The 13,645-nt window shown below is 39.5% G+C and overlaps 2 protein-coding genes and 2 non-coding genes across 4 annotated transcripts; all 4 read right to left on the bottom strand.

The window, feature by feature from the left end:
* Positions 1–256: 256 nt before the first annotated feature.
* On the bottom strand, positions 257–3,073 carry LOC137952104 (spore wall protein 2-like). Its single transcript, XM_068799172.1, has one exon. The coding sequence runs from the start codon at positions 3,071–3,073 to the stop codon at positions 257–259; it is 2,817 nt and encodes a 938-aa protein (XP_068655273.1).
* A 4,497-nt stretch (positions 3,074–7,570) lies between these two features.
* LOC137952424 (small nucleolar RNA R16) lies at positions 7,571–7,652 on the bottom strand. Its single transcript, XR_011112257.1, has one exon. It is a non-coding gene; the product is annotated as a small nucleolar RNA R16 (small nucleolar RNA).
* Positions 7,653–7,747: 95 nt separating this feature from the next.
* Positions 7,748–7,829, bottom strand: LOC137952425 (small nucleolar RNA R16). Its single transcript, XR_011112258.1, has one exon. It is a non-coding gene; the product is annotated as a small nucleolar RNA R16 (small nucleolar RNA).
* A 2,935-nt stretch (positions 7,830–10,764) lies between these two features.
* LOC137951723 (polyol transporter 5-like) lies at positions 10,765–13,101 on the bottom strand. The gene is made up of 2 exons (XM_068798591.1): positions 12,851–13,101; positions 10,765–12,517 (listed from the first exon to the last, which is right to left on the bottom strand). Exons 1-2 carry the CDS (start codon positions 13,008–13,010, stop codon positions 11,100–11,102), a joined length of 1,578 nt encoding a protein of 525 aa, XP_068654692.1. The 5' UTR covers positions 13,011–13,101; the 3' UTR covers positions 10,765–11,099.
* Between the last annotated feature and the right edge of the window lie 544 nt (positions 13,102–13,645).

Below are 13,645 nucleotides of genomic sequence, written 5' to 3'. Positions count from 1 at the left end.
ATGAATAGGATCTCTAAGCTTGACCCAACCTTGTCTGACCTGCCAAGTCTCAAAATTATATAATAAAATATGAATTAATATAAAAAATATATAAAAATCCTCTATGGAAGTCCTCAAATGGGCATAAATTTATTTAAGTCTTCAGAGTTGCAGGGAGTGTCCTCAAGCAAAATTCAAAAAAAGAAGGGCACTTTCCCAACAGTTTGAGATGCTTATTGTAAGTTTCTAATGCATCTGAACAGACAGTCCTGAGTCATCACTCATGATTTGGATTTTCTCCTTCTTTAGTGACTTCAGCCATAGCAGCAGCAACCCCATCTGTAGAATCACTCTTGTCACCTGGAATTTTTCCATCCTCAGAGATCATTTCTTCTGAGACTTTGACATCACCAGGGTTCTCTGCATCTTCAGTCATGGTTCCCTTCCCAGAACCTACCTGCTCATCACCATCATTTTCTCCTTTTATGAACATTTCTGCCTTGCCAGTAACTTTCTCACCTAGAGCATTTTCTCCTTCTATGAACACTTCTGCCTTCTCAAGGTTGATCTCATCATCAGCATTTTCCCCTTCTTTGAACACTTCTCCCTTAATAGCATCAACCTCATCTCTAGTGGTTTTCTCATCAGCAACATAGTTTCCTCTGACCAACACTGCTGCCTTACCAGTATCAACCACATCTTTGGAGACTTTCTCACCACCAGCATTTTCTCCTTCTTTGAACACTTCTGCCTTATCGGTGATAATCTCATCATCAGCATTTTCCCCTTCTTTGAACACTTCTCCCTTAACTGCATCAACCTCATCTCCAGAGTCTTTCTCATCAGCAACATAGTTTCCTCTGGGCAATACTGCTGCCTTACCAGTATCGACATCTTCTCCAGATGCCATCTCATCACCAGCATTTTTTCCTTCTTTGAACTCTTCTCCCTTAACGGCATCAACCTCATCTCCAGTTTCTTTCTCATCAGCAACATAGTTTCCTCTGAGCAATACTGCTGCCTTACCAGTATCGACATCTTCTCCAGATGCCATCTCATCACCAGCATTTTTCCCTTCTTTGAACTCTTCTCCCTTAACGGCATCAACCTCATCTCCAGTTTCTTTCTCATCAGCAACATAGTTTCCTCTGAGCAATACTGCTGCCTTACCAGTATCGACACCATCTCCAGAGGCCATCTCATCACCAGTGTTTTCTCCTTCTTTGAACACTTTTGCCTTACCAGTATCAACGTCAGCTTCATAGACTTTCTTATCACCAGCGTTTCCTCTGAGAATTTCTGCCTTACCAGTATCAACCTCTTCCCCAGAGAATCTCTCCTCACCAGCATTTTCTTCTTTCAGAACTTCGGACATAACAGTATCAACCCCGTCTCCAGAGACTCTCTCGTCACCAGCATTTACCTTTCTGAGATTTTCTAACATTACAGTATCAACCCTGTCTCCAGAGAGACTCTCTTCACCAGCTTTTTCTTCTTTGAGATCTTCTGACATTACAGTATCAACCCCGTCTCCAGAGACTCTCTCATCACCGGTATTTTCTCCTCTGAAAACTTCGGACATAACGGTATCAACCCCATATCCAGAGACTCTCTCATCACCGGCATTTTCTCCTCTGAAAACTTCTGACATAACGGTATCAATCCCGTCTCCAGAGACTCTCTCATCAGCAGTATTTGCTCCTTTTGAAAGTTCTGCCTTACCAGAATCAACTTCATCTCCAGAGAGTTTCTCATCACCAGCATTTCCTTCTTTGAAAACTACTTCATTACTAGTAACAACCTCATAGCCAGAGACTCTCTCATCAGCAGTATTTCCTCCTTTTAGAAGCTCTGCCTTACCAGACTCAACATCATCTCCAGAGAGTTTCTCATCACCAGCATCTCCTTCTTTGAAAACTACTGCATTACCAGTATCAACTTCGTCTCCGGAGAGTCTCTCATCACCAGTATTTCCTCCTTCGAAAACTACAGGATCACCAATGTCAGCCTCATCACTTGTACTTTCTCCTTTGAACACCTCTACCTTGTCAGTAGTATCAACGTCATCTACAGCATTTTTTCCTTTGAACACTTCTGCCTTGCCAGTTTCAACTTCTTCTCCAGCATTTGTTCCTTCTTTTAACACTTCTGCCTTGCCAGTATCAACCTTATGTCCAGAGTTTTCTCCTTCTTTGAACACTTTTGCTTTGCCTGTATCTATTGCACCTTCTGCATTTTCTCCTTCTTTGAACAATTCTGTCTTGTCAGTTGTATCAACCTCATCTGCAGCATTTGTTCCTTTGAACACTACTGCCTTGCCAGTATCAACTTCATGTCGAGAATTTTCTCCTTCTTCGAACACTCCTGCCTTGCCAGTATCAACCTCACGTCGAGAATTTTCTCCTTCTTCGAACACTCCTGCCTTGCCAGTATCAACCTCACGTCGAGAATTTTCTCCTTCTTCGAACACTTTTGCTTTGCCTTTATCTATCGCACCTCCAGCATTTTCTCCTTCTTTGAACAATTCTGTCTTGTCAGTATAAACCTCAGGATCCTCCATGTCATCAAACTCTATTGAACCAAACCCATCTCCTAAAAAATTCTCAAAACCAAGATTCTCCATTTCCAAATCTTCAAAGAATGTTGAACCCTCATCAATCTCAACGTCCATGTCTTCAAAGACAGTTGTATCAACAGGGGACTCCTTGTCTTCCCAGGCTTCAGCATTATGGCCGCGAGATGAACTTGGTTGCTTCTCCGCTAGCATTTGGATTGCTCTGCTGGTATTTTCCATTCCAACAGCATTAATCAACTCAAGCTCCTTAACGAAGTCTCCAGGCTTAGTGGAAGCAGACCCGGTTCCCTCGTTCACAACGCTATCAGACCTCAGCCTTTGCTTAGCATGCTCCACTGCATCTTGTGCCTGATCACAAGCATAAATGAAATAGTCTCGTCGACGCTTCAGATTGTCAAGAGCAGTAGCAGTTGCTGCTGTGTACCCTCCCCTTGATTGCTCCTTGGCTTCCATGAACTTTGAAACTGCTGCCATGAACAGGTCATATGCCTTCTTTATCTCATCTACTTTACTGTCCATTAGCTTCCCCTTTAGTCTGAGAACTACAAGAGCAATATTCTTAGAAAGAAACAAGTAGGCAAACAGCACATTAATGTAATTCCTCTGTGATTTTCTTCTTTGTTTCATGGAAAAAAGCTACAAAACATTCTTCCTCCTAGTGAGAAAATCAAACCAAATGAAGACAAACCTTATTTTGCATTACAAATCATACCAAGTGAAATGGTTTAAAGCAACAAAGAGACCCTAGGCATGTGCTGAAGACTCTAAAGTTTGTAGAATTTGACATGACTAAGGACCTGTTAGTGCATTGAGAACATTGAGAGACAAAGTGAATTCTTGAGGAACAAATACCTTATTTCTCAACATAATATAAATAAAAAGTACTTTTAAGTTATGTAAAGAGGTAAATCAATCTTTATCTCAAACAAATATTTAAAAAAAAATATTTTATTGCATTTCTTATTTGTACATATCAATGAAAAAAAAGGTATATTATCCTGAACAAGTAGATTATTATCAAGTAAGCCATCACTTTCATTTTGTTTGAGTGATCATCTAGTTTCCCCTTGCATTATCCCATTCCCTAAATAAAAATATTTCCCTAAAAAAATAAGATATATATTTTTAATCTCTACCATAAAAGCATGAATTTCATGTTAGTTTTATATGTTTAATACTTCAATTATATTTTAGAAAATAGAAAAAATTGGGTATTACTGAGAAAAAAAAAAGGGTTCAACTTATTATCCATTTCTATTATAAGCAAGAATTCCGCTCGATCTTTAATTGAGCTCAAATGGTAAACAAGTTGCAAAATTAAAGTGCGAGTAATAATGTCATTTATTTTGAGGCACAAAGCATATACGAAACCAAGTCATAAACCCTTTTTAACTGATTTTTCTCAATTAAAAATTAAAAAATTCAAAATTTCCCCTTTTTTTCTATTAAATTCAACAAAAATTGCATAATATTCATTTTACCACTAGATCGATGTTTAAAAAGTTTTTTAAAAAAAAAAAAATCTACTTACATTCACAACAATACCCTTTTATTCATTTTATCACTCGATATTTAAAAAAGAAGCAGCACATCTAAACGGAACATGCGGACCGCATAATGACTACAGAAGAAATAAACAATGTCAAATCAACAAAGATCTATATCAAGTTAAAATATGCGGTATGAAAACAACATGCGGTATGATTTTTTTTAAATTCGACCAGAGATGAAAGCAACTCATAGGAAGATCGTGAATCCAATCGAAAACCTATCAAACGATTAAACTCTAAAAATATTTTATAACTTCTAATTTAAAACCAACAAGGATCGCAAACTAAAACCCTATTTAGAGAATGTACCTGAGTTGCAATACGATATTGTAGGATGAAAATGGAGTTGTGCGACAACGACGAGGACCGCTTTTTTTTTTCTCCAACAAGTTTCAGGGTTTATGCAAGGATTTCATACTTTAAAGAGCCAAGAGGGTGAAAAAACCAAGATCAACGTGTAGAAAGAAAAGGATTATAACGTAAAAAGATGCTCCAAAACTTAAAAGTAGGAGCTTAATATGGAAAGTGTAGTAAATTTTGTTGGAAGACAGCAAAAAATTATACCTGTATACCAATTCTATAATGTCAGACATAGGTATATCAGGAAGGTTAAATAAGTTGCGCCCACACCCTCATAAGTTGACAGATAGCATTTAGCTGGAAAAAAGAAAAAAATTATACTTGAATACCCCATTCTATAATGTAAGTCTTAGGTATATTCGGAAGGTTAAATAAGCTCCAGTCATACCCAAGTTGTACATAAAAAGATTCAGCTCTCCTATTAAATGAATCTTGAAATGGGAAATGCATATATAATAGGAAACATTGAGAGCTTTTGCTTCTAAGAATATGATTAAAGAAAGCTCCTAAGTCCCAAACTTTGGCAAACATAGTAAATGACACTTTCATATGGGTGTTCACTAGTTGAATTGCTTGGAAGGATTCAAAGACATTCAAGGGCAAAACTCTAATACAATCCTTTTTTGTTTTTCGTGGTCATGCTTGGAAGTGGTACCATGGTCATGTTTGTGCCTCTCCCAAGGATCATATCTGAAAAACTTAAAAGAGTATTTTCATATTAAGTTCTTAGAAAATTTACATTCACTAAATTCCTATGTGCATCTTCAAAAAAAAACTAAATTTCTATTAAAATATGTTGTTTTTAACATTTTTTAAGACAATATTAATAAAGTGAATACATTAATAAAGACAATATTTGAGTTCCAGGAAGGTAAAAGACTAAAGGTCTTTTTTTCTTCTTCTTCTTAGAGAATGGTTTTCGACTTGTCTTTGTTAACAAAAGATACAACTAAAAAACACTTATTTTTCAAAGAGAAATTATGAGCTACATATTGTGTTATTGGGAAAAGGTAGAATTACATTTAAGTTGAGAATTGACTTAATTATTTATGAGAAATGCAATTAACCCTATACAACCTCAAGTTTTTGTAAAGGGTTCTTCCTCTTCATTGTTTTCATTGCTCAAAGCTTTGACTATAGCCATCGATATTAGTAGTTTATATAAGGTATTGTAAGGGACATGACCACATATGTGTGCCTTACTAGCTAGTTGGAAGATTAATAAAGACATCAATAGACAAGTAAGAGAGCAGCTTGACCCCCACCCTCTCTCTCTCTCTCTCTCTTATTTTGTCTAGCTTAGGTCCTAACATTAGCACTTTTGCATTGGTTCCTAATAGATTTTTGTTAGCAACAATAGTAGTTCATTTGTGTATTTGATGTATAGGGTTTGGGTTTATTGAATTTGTAGGAGCAAGAACATCTTTGTCATTAAAAAGAATCATAAGGAGTGTAATGAGCATCGAAACACTCTTGTCATTATAAAAGAATTAGGGCATAGTAGGGGGAGTGTCCACATATGTAAGTTTTGTTGTTTCTTACAAGCGTGCCAAACAAATCTCAATCTCAAGTATTTTGCATTAGTTCTTATGGATTGGTATTAGAGTAGTTCCAATTTGAAAGGTAGGTATCAGTTAATATTGGGTTTCTTGAAGTGTTTGAATTTAATTTTTCTCTCTCTATGTAGGTAGAGATTGATTGCTCTATGGACTTTGTATCATATTCCTCTCTTGTTTTGGTTACTCAAGGAGGTCTACAATGTTAGGTATGTAGTGACACTATTAGCTATTCGAAGAAATTTCCAAGAAAAAAAGGTTAAGAGTTGAAACTCATAAACAATGTTTAGTCGAACCCTATCACCATGAATGGATGGGTTTGCAACAATGAAGAATTTAGAAGTTGAATCTACTATGACAACAAATGAACAAGGATTGGCCAAGGAAAGTAGAGAACAAAAACTAGAAGCTTTTTGAGGCTGAAAAAACACCAACCTCAAGTAATAGCTATGCAAAAAACTCTGCAATAAGGAGGCTAAGGCTCACTCAGCTACTTTTTTCCGAAATATTCCAAAATATAAGAAGGTCAGGGTTCTTCGTCTCTGACTTGGAGGGAGAAGCACTTCCATGTTACAATTGTACAATATCTTCATGGTACTTGCTTTAAGACAATCAATTCCTTGATGGTACTTACTCTCTTGTTTAGGGTTTAGGGTTTAGGGTTTAGGGTTGTATAGCCAAAGGGTTGGGTAACCAGGTCAATCAGACTTCAGCTTCCCCAAACCAAATCAGAAATAATAGGGTCCAATTCATATTAATTCATATTGTCTTACGTTCATGTAAAACAATGAAACTGCTTTCTCTTTCACCCCCCACGTTTACCTTCTTCCTCCTCTGTTCGCTGCTTCAGTTTATACAAGCAAGCTCTGCAATTTCCAGATTGGTACTCCCAACCACAATTTATTGAAGGCACATCGTGAAGACAAAATACACCAGAAACAACCCAGAATCTTTGCAGGATTATTCGAGAGAGATGTCACTGCTGTGTACTCAGTATTTTTCATGCAAAAACATCAATTTTGGTGTTGATGATGATTCAGTTGTTTTGTATTTCACACACTAGAACAAGAAGCTAATCGATGATATATAGCTCACTATTATCAAATCAAAACCCAGTTTGATCGAAAGAGACTAAACTGCAACATCCTCATCCACGGAGTAATTGCTCTCCAACCAACAATCTTTACCCAAAATCAAAATGAAGATTAATTGCAAATCTCAACAGCTTTAAGAAACTTTAAATATACTGCTCAGAAGAAGCTTTTTCCAATCATAGATATGTCTCAGAAGTCCAGACATAAAAAATTTACCTCTTCATCGTTGCAAAACAAAAACCAGAGTATGAACAAAACGAAAGAACACGAGAATTAAGTAAAATCGTGCACAGATCGTCAAATGACTCTCAGACATTGAAAAAATAGCAGACATTCAACACAGCATCAGATTCAGACCGCCCGTCTGCTTAATATCGTCATAGAGTTTTTTTGCATAAAACAAGAAAACCAAATTCAAATTATTTGTCAGAAAATAAAATTCAAACCATACAAAGAGAAGGCATCAGATAATAAGCGGAGTTTTTGTCCACAACAAATTTCAGAGTGTAGGATAAGATTGTATTCATCATTTGCCTTCTCAAATAAGCAGGGTAGAATTACAGAACCATTTCAGAAAAGAAAAAGAGGAGAGAAAACCCTATGAAACTGAACGGGGAGACACCCATATAATAGAATAGCATCAGATAATAAGCGGAGTTATAGTCCACAACAATTTTCAGTGTGTAGGATAAGATTATCTGCATCATTTGCCTTTCCGAAAAGGCAACTGACTTAATTGATCCAGTGAATCAACGAGGGGAAAAGACATAAGAAAACATTCAACCACATTAAGAAAGATCCATTTTTCTCTCTGATCAAGTAGCCTCCAACACCAGAACAATGCCAAAAAAAAAAAAAAAAAAAGCACAAAACCATCAGACTGTAGCATCCTTAAGGTTTAGGTATGCCAACCAATACCTTTCTGCATCCCTTATATCTCCTAAGCAAACTCATATTAGAGCATGAGAAGAGGGCAATAGATGCAAATAAAAATAAAAATAAAAATAACACTATTTTTTTCTCTATACACTGAATTGTACGAGAAAAAAAAATACAATCGTTTCATCTGAAAGGAAATGGGCAAACGACATCAAATGCCATATCTGTAAAACTCATCGAAATAGGCGACAAACCGCGGACACTCGCAAAGAAATCAAATCGAGGAAACTAAAGAAACAGTGTCGATTTCGGCCAAATCCAAAGGACTACAGCAAATCATCCGCATTCGCCATATGTTGAAAAGAAGAAAATGAATTGAAAAAAAATCAGAGAGCGGCGATCAAGCAACAGCTCCGTTGAGGTTCACGACGCTTAAATAGGCTTTCAGCGCTGAAACCCTAGAACCAGTTTTAGAGCGAGGTGCTGCTTTGTAAGGTAATACAAGTGAAAACCCATTCTGGGCCGAGTTGGTAATTTTTGTGGGCTTTTTGGATGCGTCCCATGGAACTAACATTTTGGGCTTCTTGTAATCAATCCCACAAGCATTATAACTAATTTTCCTATTGTTTTCTATGACAACACAAATGCAAGAAAACCAACTAATGGGAATTTTTCAATAGAAAATCTTCCTAACAAGAAAATTATTTAAAATAAAAATGATTTTCTAGTAATTTTATTTTCTTATGGCGGCACAAACGTGTAAGGTCCGATGATGAACCGACCTAGAGGGGTCCGATGATGAACCGACCTAGAAGGGGGAACAATAAGTTAACTTTTGCTAGTAATTTTAACTTCTTTTGGTTAATTCATGTGTGTCTATTTATTTTTTCAATTAATATAAGTACGAATCTAGTCTTATAGTTTATGTTTATGCACAACGATCGGAAGAAATCATGTATCTAGTACACACATGATTTTTAGGTGGTTCTTAATCCTTTTATGGGTTACTAGTCAAAACCCCAAAGGTGTTTTAGCACCTTGAGGCTAAGACGTGTGAGACAAATAGCCACTAAGGCCAATAACAATGTTGCCAACACAAGGACTTGTTGTCACTTAATATCACAACAACCAATTCACAATAGCATTCCTTTTACTTAGGTTACAATTGCTAACTAGGCATATTAGTCTGGACCCACAAATGGATTTTTCAGTAAGAAAAACTAGGTTACATAAGCCTAGATCCACAGCTCACCCGGCACACCAGCCTACACCCACAAAAGGATTTTCAATACCGCCTGCACGACAATTTTGCTACTACTAGAACTTAGCCCTAACAATTCTCTCGATTAATTTAATGTAAGGATGGTCTTGCCTAGCCAAATTGTGTCTGAGTGCTTAAAAAGGCTTGAAAAATGCTTCAGCAGAAATCTTTTGTTCACTTACAGCGCTTACCTAGTTCTATGATCCTGTTCTATGAAAATTCAGTTTGATTCCATTGACCTGGTTCCTTTTGCCAGAACCTCAAAAGCCAGGCTCTAGGTCCAAATCAAGTTGGAAAGAGCTACAAACTTAGTAATCTATCCATGGTTGGAAACCAGGTGAGAAATTTCCATTTACAACCGGGAGATGAGCAAAACTGGTTGGCTTTCTCTTGGTATTTGCTCTTCAACCTCTATTCTCATCGAATTCTTCCCATCAGTAAGTAGCAGCTACCCGCCATTCCTGCAAAAGCCATTATACCTAATTCTGCATACCCTGCGTTCTCAATTCCGCCAAACAATGAGACTGGAACCGTTCAAACTCTTGGGAAACCCATTTTATTGGATTAATGGGGAAAGGGGTATCTTGGTTTTACGGCTGCGTCTGGTCATGAATCTGTTCAACCATACTTGAATCTTTCTTCCGTAGACGGAACCAAATTTGATGCTCTTCCGAGCTTAGCTGCATTTGTGAGAAAGTTCAAATTCACATTTTCAGGCATCTTTTGTACAAGTGTCGTTTCAGGAAATTGCTTCTCCATATGGAAAAGAAGGCTATACCTTTAAATTTAGATTCCGTGCTTACCTAACTCACGTAATTCAGTCAAGCTGGTCCAAATTTCGGAGGGTGGGTTGGATTCAGATCGACGATTAATCTGGCTCAGATGTGAAGAAGACGATTAATCCCTTGGTCGATTCTGTATCAGACCATTAATCTAAATAGATTTTTAATCTTAACGTTTCCTTCGCAGAAGTGAAGAAGAAAACTGGAACGAGCCAACAGGATAACCATTTTTTAATCACTTTGGTCAAGAAGAAACAGCCTATCGGCACTGAATTCCAGAATCAAACACTCTCAAGTCAAGCACATACGATCTAGAAAACAAAGACGAGAGAATCCCAATTTGTAATCTCTGTATATTTTAAGGTTCATATCTTATCTGCGAGATCTGGGTTCATCGAAAATGGGGTATGTGTCGTTGACCTTACTCTTCCATCATCGATAAGCGGTTTTTATATGTTACCACTTCCCAAGTCTTTCAAATGCGCGTCAAAAGAGATGGGCTCTTGCGATATATTTAGAACTTCAAATTGGGTTTCTTTCTCTGTTTTCAATCTTGTTTATACAGCAGAGGTCTTTCCGCCAATTCAATTGATAAAAGTTTTGCTGGCAAAAGAGATTTTTTCTTTGTAGTGAGAGAACCAGCTTAAACTGAAGTTTGTCTTTGTTCAATATTGATCAAGACTGTTCACCAGATTGAGATTAAATGGGGCTCGTGATTTGGTTGATTAGGTAAGAAAACCCGTAAATGAGAGTTAGATTTTGCAGAAGTAATAAAGACAGGACCCATGAAGGGTCTTGTCCTGTAGTTTTTGGAGCCAATGAAAAAATCCATTAGTAAATGGACAAGAACAGTGAAATGGAAACGATGCCAAGGGGACTCTCTGGTCTGTAAACGATTTCCATTTCTTTAGGAATCTTTCCATCTCACTTTTTTTTTTTTTTTTTCTCTTCTTAGTTCAGATTTCTCCGACTTAGATTCAGAGAGAGTAATACTATTGCAGTAGGCTGAACTTCATCTTCTTCAATCGTCCATCTTTACATGGATTATACTGGTCTGGAGGAGCTAGCCGCTCTCATTGATTGCATTCACACCCTTTTGATCCGGTTGTTGTTTATCGCCGGTAGATTTGAGTCTCGATTTCTGGAAGAGTCCTTGCATATCTTCCAGTGTCCTGCCCCGAGTCTCTGGCAGGAAGGTAAAGAAGAAAATCCAGGCCAGCGAGGCGATTCCAGCGAAGAGGAAGAAGGCTCCTCCGATGGTAATGCCCTTGGAGAGAGAAATGAAGGTCATGGAGATGACACCGCTCGTCACTCTGTTCGTCGCCACCGCCATGCTGGTCCCCTGCGCTCGCAGGCGTAGTGGGAAAATCTCAGAGCTGTAGACCCAAGTGATCGGCCCGAGGCCGATGGAAAAGAAGGAGACGTAAGCCAGAACGCACGCAATGCAAATGGCGACGGCCCACATGACCTTTTGTTCGTGGTAATGGTCCGCCATCGTCAGACCGAAACCTAGGCCGCCGAGGGAGACGATCATGCCGGCGACGCTGCTCAGAAGGAGGGGGCGCCGTCCGACTTTGTCGAGCAGAAAAGTCGCCACAAGGATGAACAGTGTCTTGGTGAACCCAACTGCGACTGTGGCGCCTAACAGGGCGTCGTTTCCTGTGATTCCGGCTTTTTTGAATATGCGAGGACTGTAGAGGACGACGGCGTCGATGCCGGAGGCTTGCTGGAAGAAATGGATTCCAACACCGGCTATGAGGATTCGGCGGACTGTGGGGGTTGGTCGGAGAAACAGCTCCTTCCACACTCCCTCCCCGCTGTTGCGTTTTGGGACGGAGACAACATCGTCGGTGCAATTTGCAGGGATCCCGGCAGCTTCTTTGATGTCAGCGATTCGGAGTTCCGCTTCTTCTTTGGAACCAGATGTTTTGGTGAGCACCCGTCGGGCGTCTCCGAGGCGACCTTGCATGACTAGCCAACGAGGAGACTCCGGCATGCCCAGCACAAACACGACGAGTAAAACCGAGGGAAGTGCACCGATGCCGAGCATAAATCTCCAGCCGAGATGCTGCGGGAGCTTGGAGAAAGCGTAGTTGGAAACATAGCCGAGCAGAATTCCGAAATTGATGAACACTTCGGGGAACGAGGTGAGGAAGCCCCGGGAAGCCGCCGGAGAAATCTCCGCCGAGTAGACTGGAGCTATCATCAAAGCATAGCCCACACCAATTCCGGCAACGAATCTTCCGAACATAAGAAAGGCGTAATTGGTGGCGAAACCCATGAGCAGTGCGCCGGCGAAGAAAATAACGGCTGCGAGAACGATAGTATACCTCCGACCGATCCAGTCTGAAGTCCGACCGGCGGCAGCCGATCCCAGCAAAGAGTACACGTTAAGAATCCCTGCCAAGATCTCGATCTGCACGTCGCTGACCTTCAGATCGTCTTGGATGAAGATTATTGCCCCACTCATCACTCCAATATCTGAACAACAGAAATGGAGAATTATTGGACTTCTCTATCAATCAAGAAGAAAGAGACGAAGTTACTTGCAGTAAAGGAAAAAAAAAACAGCTCTGCAGAACGAAAAAATCAGAGAAGACAACCAACACCAAAAACAAAACACGATTTTCTCTTCATCTTATAAGCAGATTCGATTAGTCTAGAGACACAAAATTACTAGAAATATGGAAAACGAAAAAGAATAAAGAACACGAAGAAGAGCACAGACAGAAATTTCATTAAAAAAAATTGAAACAAAACAAAAGAACAAAAGCCAGCAGTTTTTCTTTAACTGAAAAATGGGGAAGAACAGACCATAACCCAGTAAGATAGAAGTCATGGAAGCAAGCATCGTGCATGCAATCGCATACTTGTTCCACCTCTGCGGCTTCTCTGGTGTGCCAATCTCCATGGCTGTAACAGTACCAACACGAGACTCAGGAAGATCACTCTTCTCCGTTCCCTCAGCACCCATTTCTCTACACAAGACAAGACTCAACTCCCTCTCTTTCTTCCTGTCAGCGGTTCTGGACCCTTTTTAAGAGATTAAAGAAGCCGGAAGTAGATTCAAGTCGCCATTGCCAGCTCTCCCTACTACTGCTAGCGAGTGCTTAAATAGACAGAGCAAGCTCGTCAGCTTACATCAGTAGGTATGGCCCTCTGAATTCATGGCCTCAATTTTGTAAACATCAGACACCCTATTACGGAAATGCCATCAATGATTTCTGACCGTTTGCTGTGAAATGACGAAATTGTACTTTGACTTCGGGTCTCGTAGTCTCTTTTTTTCCTTCTTCCATGTTGTCCGTTCAGACCGCCAAAGCTATCGAGCATGTCGATGATACTCTCACCCTTATCCTTAAGGGTGGCTTCGAACCGAGCCGGCTCGCGAGCCACTCGAGTTCGGCTCGGTTTCGGCTCGGTTCGAAACGTTATATTTCGAGCTCGAGCCGAGCTCGAACTCAGGGATGGGCTCGTTTACATTAACGAGTCGAGCTCGAACAGAGCCCGGTTCGGCTCGTCGGCTCGCGAGCCGACTCGTTAATATAACGAGTGATTCGGGATCGGGGATCGGGATACCTCTTCGATTTAGGAAATTTCTCTGCGAAA

The sequence above is a fragment of the Aristolochia californica genome, unplaced genomic scaffold, assembly GCF_029961685.1.
Source record: "Aristolochia californica isolate CCGP_79_NKW_82.1479 unplaced genomic scaffold, dmAriCali1.0.hap1 SCAF_15, whole genome shotgun sequence".
In the NCBI taxonomy this organism is placed as follows: domain Eukaryota; kingdom Viridiplantae; phylum Streptophyta; class Magnoliopsida; order Piperales; family Aristolochiaceae; genus Aristolochia; species Aristolochia californica.
This window is presented reverse-complemented; position numbering and strand designations above follow the sequence as displayed.